The sequence below is a fragment of the Tauraco erythrolophus genome, chromosome 4 (assembly GCF_009769465.1).
Source record: "Tauraco erythrolophus isolate bTauEry1 chromosome 4, bTauEry1.pri, whole genome shotgun sequence".
Classification (NCBI taxonomy): Eukaryota; Metazoa; Chordata; class Aves; order Musophagiformes; family Musophagidae; genus Tauraco; species Tauraco erythrolophus.
The window spans coordinates 2,565,476-2,585,366 of record NC_141468.1 but is presented as its reverse complement, the minus strand read 5'-3'; the positions used below and the strand labels follow the sequence as shown (position 1 = coordinate 2,585,366).

The 19,891-nt window shown below is 45.4% G+C and overlaps 1 protein-coding gene across 2 annotated transcripts in view; it reads right to left on the bottom strand.

The window, feature by feature from the left end:
• CHCHD3 (coiled-coil-helix-coiled-coil-helix domain containing 3) overlaps positions 1–18,913 on the bottom strand; it is a 183,426-nt gene extending 164,513 nt beyond the window's left edge. For both annotated transcript variants that reach the window (XM_086609932.1, XM_086609931.1), the window contains exons 1-2: positions 18,811–18,913; positions 16,317–16,401 (exon numbers count right to left, since the gene is read on the bottom strand). In XM_086609932.1, the coding sequence (XP_086466058.1) occupies positions 16,317–16,401; positions 18,811–18,894 (169 nt within the window). In that variant the 5' untranslated portion in view covers positions 18,895–18,913. The remainder of the gene's footprint in view (positions 1–16,316; positions 16,402–18,810) is intronic.
• Between the last annotated feature and the right edge of the window lie 978 nt (positions 18,914–19,891).

The following is a 19,891-nucleotide window of genomic DNA, read 5'->3' as shown; positions in this document are numbered from 1 at the left end:
CTATTGCTTACACTATTTCCAAAGCCAGCTGCACAGCCACAGCTCCAAATGCCAAAGGAAATTCTCTCTCTGCTTTGTGCAATTAAAAACCAACAGTATTCCCCTTCCCATAAGCAACTAAATTCATGATAACCTGGCTTCTTGCGATTTAGATTCTATTCCTCTTCTGCACATAATAATCATAGAATCATAGAATGGTTTGGGTTGGAAGGGACCTCAAAGATCATCCAGTCCCAACCCCCCTGCCATGGGCAGGGACACCCTCCACTGCACCAGGTTGCCCAAAGCCTCATCCAACCTGGCCTTGAACAGGGATGAGGCAGCCACAGCTTCTCTGGGCAACCTGTGCCAGTGACTCACCACCCTCTGAGTGAAAAATTTCTTCCTTATATCTAATCTGAATCTCCCCTCTCTCAGTTTAAAGCCATTGCCCCTTGTCCTGTCACAACACGCCCTTGTCAAAAGTCCCTCTCCACCTTTCCTGTAGCCCCTTCAGGTACTGGAAGGCTGCTGGAAGGTCTCCCCGGAGCCTTCTCTTCTCCAGGCTGAACAGCCCCAACTCTCTCAGCCTGTCTCCATAGCAGAGGTGCTCCAGCCCTCGGATCATCTTCATGGCCCTCCTCTAATCCTACTTTGTCTTACGTCATGGTACTATTTGAACAAAGAAGGAGAATTTTATGGCTGGCCCAATTATGCACACAGGGACTGCCCACCAGCATGCTTGTATTGACTGGTCAGACATCAGCACAACATACTACAGGAGAGTTTTGCCTACATGTCCTGTAGCAGGTCTCCCAGTCTCCCAAGGGGTCATCCAGTAGGTAACGCTGTAAGACCATAGTTCCAAATGACCATCCTGTACCAGTATCATCACCCACCAAAACCTGCAGCCACCACTCATTCGCAACTACTCTGATACTCAAAGCCATCACAAAACATTTCAAATTTAAGAAGTTATCTTTGAATTTTACTAGAGTGGAGCAACTACTAGGAGTCCTACCCTACTACTGCCCTCAAAGAATGGCATCTTTCTGCACCCAGTTCCTTCCCTGCTGAATTTCAAATGCGTGTGACAACCAAGAATCAGAAAGCATGCCAAGAACAGCAGCACAACCACCAGCTCCAGGGCCTCCCAAAACCCAGTCTGGCCTACTTGCATGCATTGCCCTAAAGCATCTCCCCACTTCACATCAACCCAAGTTCTCCCAAATCCCCCCGGCTCATTGATGTAGTGTTTCCTGTGGTCTTGTAGCTCTCCAGGATTCCCCTGGCTCTGCCTTTCTACAGTTGGACTTGATGATCTTAAGGGTCTTTTCCAACTTCAATGATTCTATGCTTCTAGATGCATCCGGTATGGCTGTAGAAGCTCTTGCTGCAAGTCTCCACAGATCATTAGCTCCTCAAGCTCAACCCTACCAAACCATCTTTCCTTTCTCACCAGTAATGCTCTGAATTTTTTCCAGACAGGGTTACAAACAGGTGGACACAGCAAGAGGTACCATTCCCTTCCTGGATGAGGAGACCAGACCTTTTGAAGGGAAGGCACTGGTAAAGAAATCCAGTAAGAAGGAGGAAGGAAAGATGAATACAGAAATTTCAAAGCACTGGTAATGTGGAAGGGGGAGGATTTGGGACTCAGAGAGGCAAATCTACAATTAAATTAGGAAAAGATAATAATGATGGAAAAAGAATATTGACAATAATGATGGAAAAGGTATGGGCACTTGCTGGAAGGAAAGACTGTTGTAACCATTCTGCAGAAGATCCACATCCAGTAAAGAGCTTCCCCCATCCACCTTCAACATATCCTTTTGAGAAAACTTCTAGGAGTGCAACAAAAGTCTTAATGTTCAAATAAAGTAAGTTGAAACACACATTTTGGGATACATCAGTAGTTATTTTCACTGTACAAATCAGTTCAACAGTATTAAGATAATCTACGATATATAATGCTGGTCAATTATCATATCAGGAAACACTGCAATAGTACCATTGTCACCAATCCACCTGCAAATTTTCAGAAAATGTGTAAATAAATTCATTATCCTTGAGAAATCTACTTCTGACTAGTTTGGATAAAACCAGTTACTAACTTTAAAAGTTATTCTGGGAAAGAGGGACGATAAAAACAAATTATATAAGAGGCCATAAAGCAACGATACTGTGAAAAAAACAAGCAGTGGAAGTGTGTATTTGCAGGTAAAGGTTAATGAAAGAAAAGAAGAAAACTGTTTCACCCAAGGATAACACTCATCAATACATCTGCTGATCCCATTAACCAGACTTCTCAGTGGTTGGAGTTGCGTGGAAAGAGAAATCAAGACGCCAAACTTGTGCTTTGTACATTTAAAGCAAACTAACAGCTTAGCACTAAATTTGAAAGGGAGTAGAAATTTTCCAGTGGCAGCTGAGTATTCAGCAAAAAAAGCGTAATCACCTCCAAAAAAAAAAAGGACATGGAGCTGCTGGAGCAGGACCAGAGGAGGCCACGAAGATGATCCGAGGGCTGGAGCACCTCTGCTATGGAGACAGGCTGAGAGAGTTGGGGCTGTTCAGCCTGGAGAAGAGAAGGCTCCGGTGTGATCTTATAGCAGCTTTCCAGTACTTAAAGGGGGCTACAGGAAAGCTGGGGAGGGGCTTTTTACAACAGCATGTAGTGATAGGACAAGGGGAAATGGCTTTAAACTGAAAGAGGGGAGATTTAGATTAGATCTAAGGAAGAAACTTTTCACTGTGAGGGTGGTGAGGCACTGGCACAGGTTGCCCAGAGAAGCTGTGGCTGCCCCATCCCTGGAATTGTTCAAGGCCAGGTTGGATGGGGCTTTGAGCAACCTGGTGCAGTGGAGGGTGTCCCTGTCCATGGCAGGGGGATTGGAACTAGATGATCTTTGAGGTCCCTTCCAACCCAAGCCATTCTAGGATTCTATGATATCAAGTCATTATTTTATTTACCAATGACATGGGCACTGGAACTGTTCCCAAAGTCTGAAAGCAATTGCTCCACCCAAAAGCAGGCACGAAGCAGCCTGCGGTGATAAAAAGTGGACCTTTAACAGCTGTTGTGGTGTGCTCAGATCTAATCTCCTGTTCATTCCTTCAGGTTCTGACAACAGGCTCGTAGATGGAGGTTTTGTATGAGTGCAGAGAAAGCAGTAATTCCCAAATCTGTTTATTCAGCTCAGACGCAAACTACAGCACATTCGGTCTCATTGTTGCTGACTCCAAAAGGACACAAGGAAAAGATCTGAAATTCAAGTCCAATGTATAAGAACCTTTAAGCAGCATTTGTAACAAAGTCCTGTAAATATGAATCACTGGCTTGGAAAGGGAAGCACGAGGAAATCTGTAAGTACTTTCTTACGTCTTGAGGATAACGTTTCCAGTTTCCTACGTCCCATACAGCAGCATGTTTACTCTAGAGAAAAACCTGAAAGTCAAGTTTTAGCACCAAAGTGACAGGAGATTTATTTCATGTAATATCACTGGTAGGACACAAGAATTCACATCAGGAACAGCCAACGCACACATTTCGAATATATGCTCCACAAAAGCATCAAGGGCACTTGCCCTCCTTGTACAGGAGCCAAGATTTGTTTCTGTTGAGGAAAGTGGAGACGACTTACAAAATATTTTAACGTGTCTTCCTCCATCTTCAGCAAAACCGGATTTGTCAGCAGACACCTACAGTATTGTCAGCCTTGCAATGTGGTAACTGAAGTGTTTTCAGCACGGTACCACTGCTTGTAACAAGAACTGAAAACTGATTGTAAACAACATGAGACTATGAAGTTTCTGACTATTTTCATTATTCAGAAAGTATACAAAAATAAAGGACAAAAGCTGAAATGTTTAAAATTCTCACAACAACAAACCTAACACCTACATTTTTAATAACAGGTAATGAGATCTGCTAACAAAACCGACTTTTTCAAATGACTAGTCTCTAAACTCATGTAATACTTACACCATTTCCACCACTGATAGCTTTTTAGTGTTGTAAGTTGTCAGCAGGAAGAAAAACAAGATGCTACAGAAGGATGTAGTGAGTAGCAATATGGTCAAAAACAAGCAGATCCAACTCCAATCTAGGAATGAACTGCCTCGAGTAGTCACCCAGCAGCACATTAACCCAGCATGAATGAGTAAATCCAAGAATATCTCAAATACTAGGAGTTGAACTCAGGAATTAAATAAAAGGTGCAATGAAAAAGAAAGAGGCATTCTAGAAGGAAAGAAAGCAGATACAAAAGTACTAAGGAGAAGGAGTAACTCGGTTGCGAGCAAAGATGCTTCCAGTTAATTCGGAAATATGAGGTTCACTTTTTTCTTTTGAGTAAAACATTGGCTCCTTTCTTCTGTAGATGACAGAGCAGATTAAAAGGAGCCAGTGTGTTCACCAATCTCTTCAACAGACAGACTGGCACAGAAACAGAGGATTGTCAACTAAGTTTTGACTGAGGACTAACATGATACAATGTGATATCCAGTGCTGCTTCTCCAAAAATTACAGTTTCCTTAAGTTTCTGATCAGCATTGAAGTCACTCTTCTGTATAGTCACTGCCATTATTAATTCTTTCTACCAACTTCTGCAGATACTGCTTTTCCTACTTAAATTTCAGAATACTCAGTGCCATCTCCCTCTGTTGAGAAATGTCACTTAGTAACATCAGGGGTAATCGAGTCCTTTCTCTTACAATAAACTGCCTCCTTCTCATCCAAAAAGAAAGAGAATGAAAAAAAGACAATAATAATAAAAAAAAAAAAATCAAGCCTCTTGGATGAAACACTAATCTCAACTCTTTTTGTATAAAGCTCCAGAAATAAAGGAGCAACAGAAGCCCTTCACAGGATGGGATGAACCACCACATCTCACCCACAGCCTAAATGACTGGCTTAGGTTAGACGCTTATTTTCAGATTATTAACATTAGGCGAAATCAAACAGTTTATAAAGCTAAAAAAGAGAGTCAGATAAACTGACGTCATGAAGCATTGTCAGAAGTAAACAACAAACCTTGCAAGCAAAGGGAAGAAAGAACGTCTTTCCTCCATTTTTTACATTTCGATCTCAAAGGTAGCAATGCCTGAAAAGTACAATTTTCAGTCTGGTGTTCCTCAAAACTTGAGTCATATATCCCAACATGAGATGACTGAACAAAACGAAGGAGTTTGGTGCACATGCAAACCAGTCTGGGAATAGAAATTGTAGCAGTAGCTGAAACTGCACTCTGCTCCCTCGAGGCAGAAGAAAAGGAGTCTAAGTGGTTACCTCCTGTTTAACAAAAAAAAAAAAAACAACTAGCACAAAGCTTTCAAGAAGCAGCACTGTACAATATACTTAACCTGCCTGATCTGACGAGCGATAAAGAGTTTTAGTAACACTTCGCTGCAGCCTGAAGATGAAAGAATAAAACAAAGCTTTTCTTTTCATCTGAATGCGATAAACCACATGTTTAAAGTATGCTTTAATATCACACTGCAGATTCTCTAACCAGTAAAAAAAGGGTGATGGAAAGAAGAGTGGCATTTACTGCTAAAACCACAAGGTTTTATTACCTGGAGGTCTCCTTGTCCTGCACAACCATTCCTTACTGGTTCGTTGGAGCCTCGGCTTAGAAATAGTTTGATATCTTCTCCCCCAATTGCAGTCCCTCACTTCTTTTCATTTTATTGACAGTTGTAGTCAGCAGAGAGATAATTTGGGTAAGAACATACTTCACTATAAAATCAGAGAGAATGCTATACAGCAGAACGACAATTTCCTTGCATTGTGCTACCAGGACTAATCCCGGTGAAAGCAAACAGTTCTAATTTAGTCATTGCTTTTATTTCATTAAAATTATCAATATATTTGATTTTATTCTTTAAGATAGAAAAATCATTCAAACTGCTCCAAATGACTTCTATTCCAACAATCCTTTAAATTACATATCCTTTTATCTTAGCCAGCTATCTGGTCTTTCTGACCCATAATCCCAGGAAGGTCTCTGAAGGACAAAGGAGAAATAGCTGGGGTTTATTCTGGTGCTCAGATACAGCACAGACTAGAGAAGTCAAAGGCTGACATTTCAGAGGAAATATTAAAGAGTTCAATGCCTACCACTGAAAAACTCTCAATATGAACCAAGAACTTGAGCACGTGTGAACTCTGATTTCTGCAAGAACACACATGGGAGATTTCTAACAGGGACCGCATCAAATGTGTCCCAAACAGTCGTCATCTTCTGTCACATTCTGATTTCCAATGGATAATATAACCAAAATTAAGAAAAAATAAAAGAAAAAAGAAAAGCATGTTGCCAGATAGATTTTTATTTAATTTGAACATGAAAAGAAACCACCAAAACCTAAAACTCCAAAACAAACACACAAAAAAAACCAACCATAACCCCTCACTGTCGTTCCATGAGTCTGCCTCCTAAACATTGGATAAACCATGGCTGCATTTCAATCAGCTCAGCCCCAGGCGAGGCTCTGACTGTCTAGGCTTCAAGGTCTAAAACTTTAATTTAAGGATTTAACTCCAAACAATTCAGTACTCCGAACTAGTAAAAAGCAACAGCACCAATTCCACGTGTAAAGGCATAACCAGTTAGTCCCTAAAACTCCTTACTTCGTGCTGTTTGGCAAAAGGCTCCATGAACTGTGCATCAGCTCTTTTTCCAGGTTACATCTGTTTCTCTGTGTTTCCAGAGACAGCTTCCCTGCCTTTCTTGATTAAGCTTATTGCAGTGCCAGAAATTAATACGAGAATCACATGCCAGCCACCAACAGTTGTTTTGCAACATGATTTTCTGCTAACTTCTGGAAGACTGTTTTAGCATGCACCAATCATAGACTCATAGAATCATTTGGGTTGGAAAGGACCTCAAAGATGATCCAGTTCCAAACCCCCTGCCACGGGCAGGGACACCCTCCACTACACCAGGTTGCCCAAAGCCTCATCCAACCTGGCCTTGAACACTTCCAGGGATGGGGCAGCCACAACTTCTCTGGGCAACCTGGTCCAGAGACTCACCACCCTCTGGGTGAAAAATTTCTTCTTTATCTCTAATCTAAATCTCCGCTCTTTCAGTTTAAAGCCATTGCCCCATGTCCTATCACTACACACCCTTGTCCAAAGTCCCTCTCCAGCTTTCTTATAGGCCCCCTTTAAGTACTGGAAGGTGCTGGAAGGTCTCCCCAGAGCCTTCTCTTCTCCAGGCTGAACAGTCCCAACTCTCTCAGCCTGTCTCCAGAGCAGAGGTGCTCCAGCCCTCGGATCATCTCTGTGGCCTCCTCTGGACCCGCTCCAACAGCTCCATGTCCTTCTTGTGCTGGCGACTCGAGATGAACACAGTATTCCAGGTGGGGCCTCATGAGAGCAGAGTAATCTTGTGCTTCCACATCAAAAAGCAGGTGGTTCTAACTTTGAAATCACGAGCCATTTCCAAGCAAATTCCTTGGATATGCTTGTTACATGAGCAACAACCAAAATTGCTTTATATGTGTACCGCGCAGCTACTCCGGAAGATTTTTAGAGGGAACCCTAATGGAGCACACACAGCCTTAAGCAGAACAGCATGAAATTTAATTTCAACAAATCCACTTGAGAGCAAAAAGCACGCAGCGTGCAGTACGTAAGAATCACCTGTTTCTAGGAACATAAAGAAACAAAAACGACACTTCTAAATGAAGGCCCATCGAAAGACGAATTCTGCCTGTCTGCAAAAAGCCACACACACAGAAAACCATTTGTAAAAGAAAAAACTATAAAAGATGCTGACTGACATTCCAGTGAATCTACCTCGGCCTAAGACTCAGTTACTTATGCATACGAGTAGGACAGGACCTGACACATCAAATATTCTTTCTTTACATTTCATTTGGAATATCACAAGTTCTCTATCAGTTGTAAAATGAGAATCCTTAAATAAATCAATCAAGTGCCCCCCTAATATTTGACAATATTCACGGGATATATTTGCTTTCTCACCCTGACACTCAGGGAGAGCAGAAAAAAATCCAACCAAAACTCAGTCCCACAAGCTCTCAAAAACCTAATTCCTCCATTTGTAAAACTCTTGCAAACCTCAGAATTTCACTCTTTAACTCCCTTTACAACACTGAAAAACAACAAATGAAGCAATAGCAGAAGCAGAAGGAAAGAGGGGGGTGGGAAGCAATTACAGCAATTCACACACAGGCCACTTTTTTCATCCAAAGTTGAACGTGATCATTTCACTACAATGAAAGAAAGAAATGGAGAAAAGGAGAGACAGAGACCTGTTCTACATTTGGTCCATCCTTCCAACTGCACAATCTAACTTGAGCTAAATTTACATCATGCCAACCTCCGGGTTAACTAACACAAATGCCATTTATCGGAGCATATTCCAGTGTATTTCATGCACCCACTGCTATACTGAGACATAAATAAGGTATTTTGGGGGGCTGGTTGGGTTGGCTTTTTTAAATTGCTATTACTAATTTAGCTGTAAAAGTTCTTTTTCTTTAGGGAAAAAAAAATAATTAATCCATTAATTGCATGATCAGGCCTATTCCCTTCCACTAGTGCTGGCACTTCAACAATGAGCAGTGAAGTTGCTTAAGCAGCAGATTCCAGAAAGAAAAATGTAAGTTTGACAAATTCTGCAAAGCTGTGACACTGTGGCTCCAGCGTGTGCTCCTGTTTCCCTTCTCTGAACACGTAAGGCTCGACTGAGGGAGCCAAGCTGGTACAAAACTCTGCTCACAGGGTGTTTCTGATGGCTCAGATCACTGGACACCAAGTCACTACAGGAACAGACATGGAATCATGGAATGGTTCCGGTTGGAAGGGACCTTCAACATCACCTAGTTCCAGCCCCCCTGCCATGGGCAGGGACACCTTCCACTACACCAGATGCCTAAAGCCTCATCCAACCTGGCCTTGAACACTTCCCAGGGATGGGGCAGCCACAACTTCTCTGGGCAGCCTGTGCCAGTGCTTCACCACCCTCATTGTAAAAAATTTCTTCCTTAGATCTAATCTAAACCTCCCCTCTTTCAGTTTAAAGCCATTGCTCCGTGTCCTATCACTACACACCCTTGTCCAAAGCCCCTCTCCAGCTTTCTTGTAGCACCTTTAGGCACTGGAAGGCTGCTGGAAGGTCTCCTAGGAGCCTTCTCTTCTGCAGGCTGAACAGTCCCAACTCTCTCAGCCTGTCCCCAGAGCAGAGGTGCTCCAGCCCTCGGATCATCTTCGTGGCCTCCTCTGGACCCACTCCAGCAGCTCCATGTCCTTCTTGTGTTGGGGACCCCAGAACCAAACACAACACTGCAGGGGGGTGTCATGATCAGACATGAGACCATTAGATGAGGCGAGTTATAACATCAGACCACAGTCTTAAATACACAACGTTCGCATGAGAAGTTCCAACGCCTTTTGCCATTCCTTCTTGTTCTACCTTTGGACATTCGTAGAAAATGTCTGTTGTTCCACAGGACATACCAGCATTCAAAATGCAATTAAAGTGGGCAGCCCAAAGGTGCAGCCTTGATGACATCTCAAAGACAGTTCTTCAGTGAAGAACCAAAACCCTACTTTTGAATTGGACAAACACTGGGAACATAGTACAACAGAATATGCCAGGCACAGTAAGGTTTTTGCATCTCCATCTTAAAAACGATTCTGTTCATAAGCAAGACGAGCATTCATAAGGTTCTAGACGTTCCTCTTATAAAATTACATACTTTTTCCACATTCAGTAACCCAAGTCTTTAAAAACTTAAATTCAGACTTTTTGCCTGTTCTCTAACATGTCCATCAAGTCCACCCAGTTCCCCCTGAATTATGCACCATCTTTTCAAAGAGGTTAACACTGTCCTTTAAGGACACAGAGTGAACCAAGCCCTCCCACAGCCCTGAACTCCACTACGAACTAAAACAAAACCAGATGCGTAAGATGCATTACTTCTGGTTTTTCCTTCTGATTTCAGTACCATTTTACAAGGATTTAGCCAGCTACCTGAAAGCATTCCCACAACACCTCACATGTCTCACAGACAGTGAGAACTTTAATTTATGCAATATTTGTTTCATCTCCCATGCATAATTCTATCTTCCCTATACTCCTGCAATGCAGTGACACGAACGTCAGGCTCAACTAAAGATTTGCTGTTACAGTGACAGCATTAAAGTTTGGCATCTTTAGCAGTCCAGTGAGTTACAAGATGTTTCACCTTTTCATAATAAAATATTTCCATCAATAGTGAACCCTTAACCCAAAGAATATCAATACACATCACCGAAAATCAAGTTATCTCCAAGAAACTCTGCGACAACTAAGTGGCAACCCAGAAAGACACAGGACAGCAGGAGTGGGCACTGTGGCATCACATATGCAAGAACACCCAAGATGGCTTGTTCAAATTTATATTATGGATCAAAAAATATATACCCTGAGCAGATCATCACCTGGGCGTCAGAAGCAATGACCTTCTGACGACGCTGCCCCTCCTCTATACGCCAATGTACTACACCATGTACCTACTTCCTTCATCAGGAGCAGCAGGATGAACCTTACTCACCAACACTGCCAAATATTCCTTGGAATGTATTCTTGCCACAACAGCTACATAGAATCACAGAATGGTTTGGGTTGGAAGGGACCTCAAAGATCATCCAGTTCCAACCTCCCTGCCATGGGCAGGGACACCCTCCACTACACCAGGTTGCCCAAAGCCTCATCCAACCTGGCCTTGAACACTTCCAGGGATGGGGCAGCCACAACCTCTCTGGGCAACATATGCCAGTGCCTCACCACTCTGAGTGAAGAATTTCGTCCTTAGATCTAATCTAAATCTGCCCTCTTTCAGTTTAAAGCCATTGCCCCATGTCCTGTTGCTACATGCCCTTATCAAAAGTCTCTCTCCAGCTTTCCTGTAGGCCCCCTTTAGGTACTGAAAGGCTGCAATAAGATCATCCTGGAGCCTTCTCTTCTCCAGGCTGAACAGCCCCAACTCTCTCAGCCTGTCTCCAGAGCAGAGGTGCTCCAGCCCTCGGACCATCTTCGCGGCCTCCTCTGGACTCACTCCAGCAGCTCCATGTGCTTCTGATGTTGGGGACCCCAGAGCTGAACGCAGGATTCCAGGTGGGGTCTCACGAGAGCAGAGCAGAGGGGCAGAATCCCCTCCCTCAACCTGCTGCCCACTCTGCTTTGGATGCAGCCCAGGATATCCAGGATTCCCAAGCTTACCCACCAGAGTTGCCTCCTATGAGATCCTACCAACTAGCTCTCTTCACAAGCTGAGGTTTGCTCCCGTAAAGTTCATTTAAATCCTGGTTCCATCTCAGATTAGAACCTGATCCATCAAATACTCATTCCTGTACATCCAAGCAATACTTTGTTTCCAACTGAGCCAACCAAAACTCCACCAAAAGACACAGACCAACACAACAGAGTACACAATTAAAGGCATCCTTCCGCACAAACGAACGAGGCTAAGAAACATATTTTCCTCCCCTGGAAACACGCCATGCCTGACGCAATTTCTGTGGAGGCATCAGCAGCGCTCGCTTTATTACACACCTACACAATATATAGTCCTCCACGACACAGGTCCTTTACCAGTGTGTTTTCACGAGGACAGTGTAGTAACAATAATAAATAATGCAGTCAAAAATACATTAAAAAGAAAAGAAGAAAAAATCCGCCGTATACTCAGTGTCATCTGCTTCTGCAAAGGGACAAAAATGGCCGAGATGCAGAGACTCTTGATAATTTAAGCATTTATTCTTCTATTTTTTCCACAATAGACTATTAGCTTTTCAGATACCCACTAAGCTAAAATGAATTAAACCATTCCCTTTGTCTGCTATGACTAGAGCTTTAGGTATAATACACTCTCAGGGAAAAAAAAAAGCACTCATTGTCTGACTAAATTACTTTTCATCAATATTGCTTTAGGAATTACAGACATACTTTAAAGATTTTACACTTGTTAAATATTTTAGTGCATTTAATATTACTCAGAAGTCAGAAAATGATCCAAGCAAGCTAGGATGCTTTAAGACGTTGTATTTAGATGTCAGATCTCATTGTAAGTGTCTGTAATTTCATTTTCCAACCCCAAACTGAAGTCAATAAATGCATCATATATTGGCAAGCAACAAGATACAAATTTTTTCATGTAATCCAATACATTATTCCTCCACCAAAAGCTATCAAAGGCTTGACTTAAGGAAAGGGCTGGTTTTAATAACTCTAATGTTTCTCCCTCTAGACATCTTCCTTATTTTTGCAGAAAAGTGTTATTTGTCTAGAATATCTAAAGACATAAATGCAGGCTAACAAACTGCCGAGTTCGAAAGTTGCCCAGCTGGTACTGCAAAAGCCAAAGCCAGCCTCCAACACCACCATCCTTGGAAAACTCACTTTGGAAGCAGTGAGTGATCCACTGTCAGAAAAATCAGTCACTGTCACTCCAGTCATAGACAGGACAGGAAGAATCATAGAATCACAGAATGGTTTGGGTTGGAAGGGACCTCAAAGATCATCCAGTTCCAACCCCCCTGCCATGGGCAGGGACACCCTCCACTACACCAGGTTGCCCAAAGTCCCATCCAACCTGGCCTTGAACACTTCCAGGGATGGGGCATCCACAACTTCTCTGGGCAACCTGTTCCAGTGCCTCACCACCCTCAGAGAGAAAAGTTTCTTCCTTAGATCTAATCCAAATCTCCCCTCTTTCAGTTTAAAGCCATTGCCCCTTGTTCTGTCACTATAAATCCTTGTCAAAAGTCCCTCTTCACCTTTCCTGCAGGCCCCTTCAGGTACTGGAAGGTCTCCCCAGAGCCTTCTCTTCTCCAGGCTGAACAGCCCCAACTCTCTCGGCCTGTCTCCATAGCTCCAGCCCTCAGATCATCTCTGTGGCCTCCTCTGGACCCGCTCCAGCAGCTCCATGTGCTTCTTGCGTTGGGGACCCCAGAGCTGAACACAGCACTGCAAGGGTATCTCAGGAGAGCAGAGGGGCAGAATCCCCTCCCTCGACCTGCTGCCCACGCTGCTTTGGATGCAGCCCAGGACACAGTTGGCTTTCTGGGCTGCCAGCGCACGGTGCCGGCTCATGTTGAGCTTCTCATCCACAGGAGAGCCTGCAGAAAGGTCTCTTCTTATCAGTGCAAGAGGCTTTCCCAAGAAACCAAGCCCCCTCACTGCTACATCACGGAAAGATCTCCGGATTTGGGATCCAGCCCACAGCCATTATCACAGAGTAGTTCAGTGACCAGAACACAATCTTTGAAGCGAGGGCCCTTCCTGTGATGACACCTCATCGGCCAAACGCAGACTCCTGACAAGCCAGGTGTAGCTACAAAATCAACAAACAGGCTGACTGCTCTTACAGCATCAAAGAAATTCAATAGTTTGTAATTCCTCATCAGAAAACATTCAATGAGAGAGGAATGGCGGGTGTGGTAACATGTACTTAAGTATAATTTAATCCTCTTCAATTCAAATCCTTTTAATAACTGAGGTATAACACAGATTAGACTTTTCTGGGGAAATACAAGCACTTCACCCAAATCACTAGTTCTTAAAGCAAAAACACGCATCAGGCTTCCCAAGCTTGCAAACAGTCAAGTGATTCATTAAGCCTTTCAACAAATAAAAATAAAATAAATTTAAAAAAGCATTATTTCCAACCCACGCAGAGAAACAAAATAAAGGATCAAGATATGTACATACTGTGAATTAGCAAAGAATTACCGGGGTATTACAGCCTTCATCTCTAGTCACCACATCCCAAAAAAAAAAAAAATCACAGATGCTTACTGACAAGACTCCGTCCATAACTCAGGTTAAAGGATGAAAAAGCAACAAGCACCACTGTGAAAGCAGGTAGGATGTTCAAGTATTATTTCATATAAATCCTTTATCTAGAATAATTTCTTCACCACAGTGAAACACACGAATATAGCAAAGGCTACTATTTAAAAAAAGAAAAAAAAAAGAAGAAAGATGGACAATCTGGCACTCAAGGCATGAAACTACAGCTCTACTCCATTCAAACCTTACTTAAGCACAAAATTCTACTGGGCAAACTACATTTCACAAGCCAGGTGACAGTTTAAGTTATTTTTATCACTAATATTTCCCTTGCCTTCTTAGTCATAAGGTGGAAAAACAAACCTCCAAGCCAGCACCTTTTGAGAGCTCAGATATTTGTAAAACATCCTGCGTCGGATCCACCTGACAAGGTTGGATGCTTCTACCCAACCTCTTCACCCTGGTATTCCTAGAGGAAAATTCATCTCATCCTCAAACAGAATTCTCAGGAGTCACATGAATTGTCCCCCAAAAAGGTCCTTTTACAAACATCTACACCACAGGCACCTTCAATTAAGCAACAGGAAACCAACTTTCTATCCCTCAGATGAAGGGAAGATGTTACATTCTGGTCATTCGAGTCTTGCTGCAAGGCCCACTGGTGCCACAGGACTTGTCTTTAATCAGTGTGTTAAGTTTTGGTGGGATTTTCTGTAAGTATCAAAGCAAAAGGCCCTTAGAGTCATAAACTCGTTAAGGTTGGAAGAGAGGCCATGAAGATCAAGTCCAACCGCTAACCCAGCACTGCCAAGTCCTCCACTAAACCATGTCCCTCAGCACCACATCTACACATCTTTTAAACACCTCCAGGGATGGTGACTCCACCACTTCGCTGGGCAGCCTGTTCCAATGCCTGACAATCCTTTTGATGAAGAAATTTTTCCTCATATCCAATCTAAACCCTGGTGCAACTTGAGACCATTTCTTCTTGTCCTATCGCTTGATACTGGTGAGAAGAGACTGATCCCCACCTTGCTACAACCTCCTCTCAGGTAGTTGCAGAGAGTGAGAAGGTCTCCCCTCAGCCTCCTTCTCTCCAGGCTGAACACCCTCAGTTCCCTCAGCCGCTCCTATAACACTTGTGCTCCAGACCCTTCACCAGCTCCATTGTCCTTCTCTGGACACGCTCCAGCACCTCAAGGTCTTTCTTGTAGTGAGGGGCCCAAAACTGAACACAGGATTCAAGGTGTGGCCTCACCAGTGCTGAGTACAGGCGGACGATCACTGCCCCAGTCCTGCTGGCCACACTATTGCTGATACAAGCCAGGATGCTGTTGGCCTTCTTGGCCACCTGGGCACACTGCTGGCTCATATTCAGCCAGCTGTTGACTAACACCCCCAGGTCCTTTCCCACCAGGCAGCTCTCCCGCCACTCTTCCCCAAGCCTCCAGCCTTGCATGGGGTTGTGGTGACCCAAGTGCAGGACGTGGCACTTGGCCGTGTTGAATGTCATACAATTGCCCTCGGCCCATGGATCCAGCCTGTCCAGATACCTTTGTAGAGCCTTCCTGCCCTCAAGCAGATCAACACTCCCACTCAACTTGGTGCCGTCTTCCAACTTCCTGAGGGTGCACTCGATCCCCTCATCCAGGTCATGGACCAAGATATTAACCAGAACTGGCCCCAGTACTGAGCACTCTGGGGAACACCCCTTGTGACCAGCCTTAGGGAATACTGGTACCATTAAAATCTCTAGAGGACTGCTAAGAAGCCTTACTTGAACCTTGCAGGTTCCCCACAGTCAACAAACACAAATCAGATGCTCCAATCTCTGCCATTCGCTTTTACTCCTTCAGTAGCCACATCGTGTTCACTGTGCTGAAGCGTTTTAAACCAGGCTACAGGCATTTGAACAGGCCTCAATAACCACTGAATGGTTTGGGTTGGAAGGGACCTCAAAGATCATCCAGTTCCAACCCCCCTGCCATGAGCAGGGACACCCTCCACTACACCAGGTTGCCCAATGAAATATAAAATGCCAAGAAAGCCTCCATTTCGAGCCATCCATCTCAATAAGCTGTATGCGACTTATTTCCACCATTTCATGATAGGAAAATAGCATATTATGCTTTTAATGTTTGCTTAAGCATATTTCAACAGAAGCTCAGTACCACCAAAATTCAGTGTTGATTATGTATGCCAGAATTTTCACTTTAGAACTCAACACATACTTGGAATGGATTTTTACTTTTTCTGTTTTTTACAAAAAAGTCTTTAACAATGGATAATACCTTAGAAAACCAAGTCTAATAGACAGTTTTGATTTGCATTTTAATGTCAGAAGCAAGTAAAGAGTAATATAACTCCTCTAGAAGCCTACAAACTTCCTTCTTCAAAAGGAGATGAGCAAAAAAGTTATTGTGAAAAAAATCCTCTCTACAAAATGGCAACAAGTCCATTACAACGCTCTGAAAGGAACACTCGATTTTCTTCCTCGTGTTAAAAAACAGGAAAACATGGGCATACCTGAACCAGATGATGGCTGCTGAGACTGTGGCCTTCCACTGGGTGAAGATGGTTCCTTCATGCGATCAATGACACTGTCAGACAGCTGAAAAACATCCCAGAGTCAGAATGTGTCTCCTCCTTTATCCCATTACCCCTCTTTTTCCCCCAAAAAGTGAGCCGGCACCGTGCGCTGGCAGCCCAGAAAGCCAACCGTGTCCTGGGCTGCATCCAGAGCAGCGTGGGCAGCAGGGCGAGGGGGGGATTCTGCCCCTCTGCTCTGTTCTTGTGAGACACCCCCCCCACCCCCCCCGCAGTGCTGCGTTCAGCTCTGTGGGTCCCCAACACAAGGGGGAAGGACAGAGGACATGGAGCTGCTGGAGCAGGTCCAGAGGAGGCCACAGAGATGATCCAAGGGCTGGAGCACCTCTGCTATGGAGGCAGGCTAGGAGAGTTGGGGCTCTTCAGCCTGGAGAAGAGAAGGCTCCAAGGAGACTTTCCAGCAGCCTTCCAGTACTTAAAGGGAAGCCAGCAGGAAAGCTGGAGAGGGACTTTTGACAAGGGCATGGAGTGACAGGACAAGGGGCAATGGATTTAAACTGAAAGAGGGGAGATTTAGATTGGATATAAGGAAGAAATTTTTCACTCTGAGGGTGGTGAGGCACTGGAACAGGTTGCCCAGAGAAGTTGTGGATGCCCCATCCCTGGAAGTGTTCAAGGCCAGGTTGGATGAGGCCTTGGGCATCTGGTGTAGTGGAAGGTGTCCCTGCCCATGGTAGAGGGGTTGGAACTAGACGATCTTTGGGGTCCCTTCCAACCCAAACCATTCTGAGATTCTACAAAAAGTGAAGTAAAATCTTAAAAAATTAGAACAGAGCCCCAAAATAAGACATGAGAGACGCTAAAATTTTATCAACTATGCAAAACAAAGCTTTTTATTTCCCCTTTGTTGTGGGGTCAGCACTCATCTCTGAGTGCAAACAACCAGGCTGAACAAGATCATTTTGGTTTTCACAGAAGACAAGGAACTGATACGACAAAATATAGGACACAGGGAACGGTAAAGGAAACAACACCCTTTGACACGTTGTTTGTAATTAATCAGCCTTTTTGCCTTTCTCAGTTATTTGGGTGACAGTCAAGTATCACACCATGCAGGTGCAGAGCACTTAACCCAGGAGGAACTTCATCCTGACGAAGTCCTCAAAACACTTGTGCAACACCAGTGGTCACGGCAAGCTGGTCAGCCACTCAGTTCATTCTCATGTGGACACATGCACACACAAAAATACTGCCACAAATTATGCAGAATCAAACATAAGAGGAACGTCCAGCTTCAGATCTATTGCAGCCCACGGAAAACATTAACGTAAGTTAAAGTAATAACATGAAAGCTTTGGCTTCCAACTTAAAATGTTCGATTGGTTTCCTCAAACACGAGCTCTCAAAATACTGTTTTGACTGTCCATGAGAATTATTTTTAATTAGCCAATTCTTTCCTAAACCTACAGCACGAGTGTCTCTCACTGGCAGAAATCTGTGTTACAAAGATTTTGCTAAAATCTGTTATCTAACAAGTGTATAATTTTGTCAGCATGATTTCACAACTTAACCTCACACAGTTAGTTTTACACAGGTAAACGATTGTTTATATCCCACTTTTGGATGCTCTGTTGACTAACATCACTTACTCAGCGAAACTACATCTTCCCAGTACCCACAGAATGGTTTGGGTTGGAAGGGACCTTCAAGATCATCCAGTTCCAACCCCCCTGCCACTGGGCAGGGACACCCTCCACTACACCAGGTTGCCCAAAGCCCCATCCAACCTGGCCTTGAACACTTCCAGGGATGGGGCAGACACAGCTTCTCTGGGCAACCTGTGCCAGTGCCTCACCACCCTCAGGGAGAAGAATGTTTTCCTTAGATCTCATGGAAATCTCCCCTCTTTCAGTTTAAAGCCATTGCCCCTTGTCCTGTCACTACACACCCCTCGGCAAAAGCTCCTCTCCAAATGAATGTTGAACACAGAAGAATGGGAATGCTTCTGCAGGCACATGGGAAGTCCGATATACCGCATGGAAGAGAGCGGGATATGGGAAAGGGAGAAGCTCCCTCTGCCATGCAGAGGTCAGGGACAGACCAAACGGGCTCCTCCAGTTACACATCTCTCCCAGAGCTGCTCTGCCCCCGTCTGTGGTGAGCAGACTGGGGCGAGGGGCCCCGAAGCAGACGCCTCCGGACCACACCCGAGCGCCGCGGCTCAGACCCAACCGCACAAGCGCCGCCGGGGCGGGAGAGGGACGGAGGTCACTGCGGGAGAGGGATGGACACGGGGGAGAGCACCGGCGAGGCGTGAGGGGACGGAGCTGCAGGGTCAGGGCCGGGAGGCGGGAAAAGGGACACGGGAGGGCCCGGGCCGAGCTCGGGCAGCGCGGGGCGGCCAGGCCCCGAGTGCCCGTGAGGCCCCGGCGGGAACCCCCGGCCCGGGAGCCCCGGGGCGCCCCGCTCTCACCCGCACGCCCTTCACCACCGTGATGTTCTCATTCTCGTCCGCCTCGAAGGTGACGCGCCGCGTGCTGCTCCCGCCGCCGCCCATCTTCGCCCGGCGCCACCAGGCCGCGGCCACGGACGGCCCCAAGGAGACTCGCCGTCCCCGCTGCCAGCGCACGCCGCAACAACGCCGCCCCTTATTGGCCCGCCGCTCGCCTCACCCCGCCCCCGCCGCGCAGAAACCTGCTCCCTATTGGCTGCGGGGCCGTCGCCATGGAAACGGCGCGCCCCCGCTGTAAAGCGGCGAGGCACCCGGAAAGGGTGCGGAAAACTTTTTCGGGTCGAACTTCACGGCGGGGGGGAGGAGCGCGGACTACAAGTCCCGTGATGCTCAGCGCCAGGAGGCGGTGGGCTGGAGTTGCGCGCTTGCGCGGTGCCCTCTGGGTAGTGTAGTCCGCACCGGCCGCGGGACTGTGGGTCCGCCGGGCAGCGCCGTCCCTCCTGAGGGCGTCCCGGGCCGCGGCCCCGCTCCGAGGGGACCGACTGGATCCCCCCGCCCTGCTCGTCCCGCCGCCATGACGGGGAGCGGTGCGCTCCTGCCCCTTCCTTCCTGCGGCGGGGTGCCCCAGGCTGCTGCTGGAGCGCTGGGCCTCACTGGTGCCTCCTGCTATTTCCCACATCGTAAAATCGACGTTAGTATAGCTCCTTCGGGCATGTAATTTTCTTTCCAAGAGAATAATAATGTTAATAACACTTAATTCATTTCTTCTCAGCCTACGATATAAACCGCATCTGAATCTGGCTGTTCTGCCAGTAAAATCTCCCCCATAGATCCCATGGCCAGGAATCACGGAGGTGTGTGCTGGGGTGACGGCTGAAGGGGAGAAAAAGGTGTTCTCTAGTGTATAATATCAGAAAAAAGTACTGCATTCTGAATCCCGATGGTGTCAGGCACATCTTTGCATTTCTCGAGCCTAAATATGAGACAAGAAGAACCTTTGCGTAGATAAATAACGGCCATGAAGATGATCCGAGGGCTGGAGCACCTCTGCTATGGAGACAGGCTGAGAGAGTTGGGCTGTTCAGCCTGGAGAAGAGAAGGC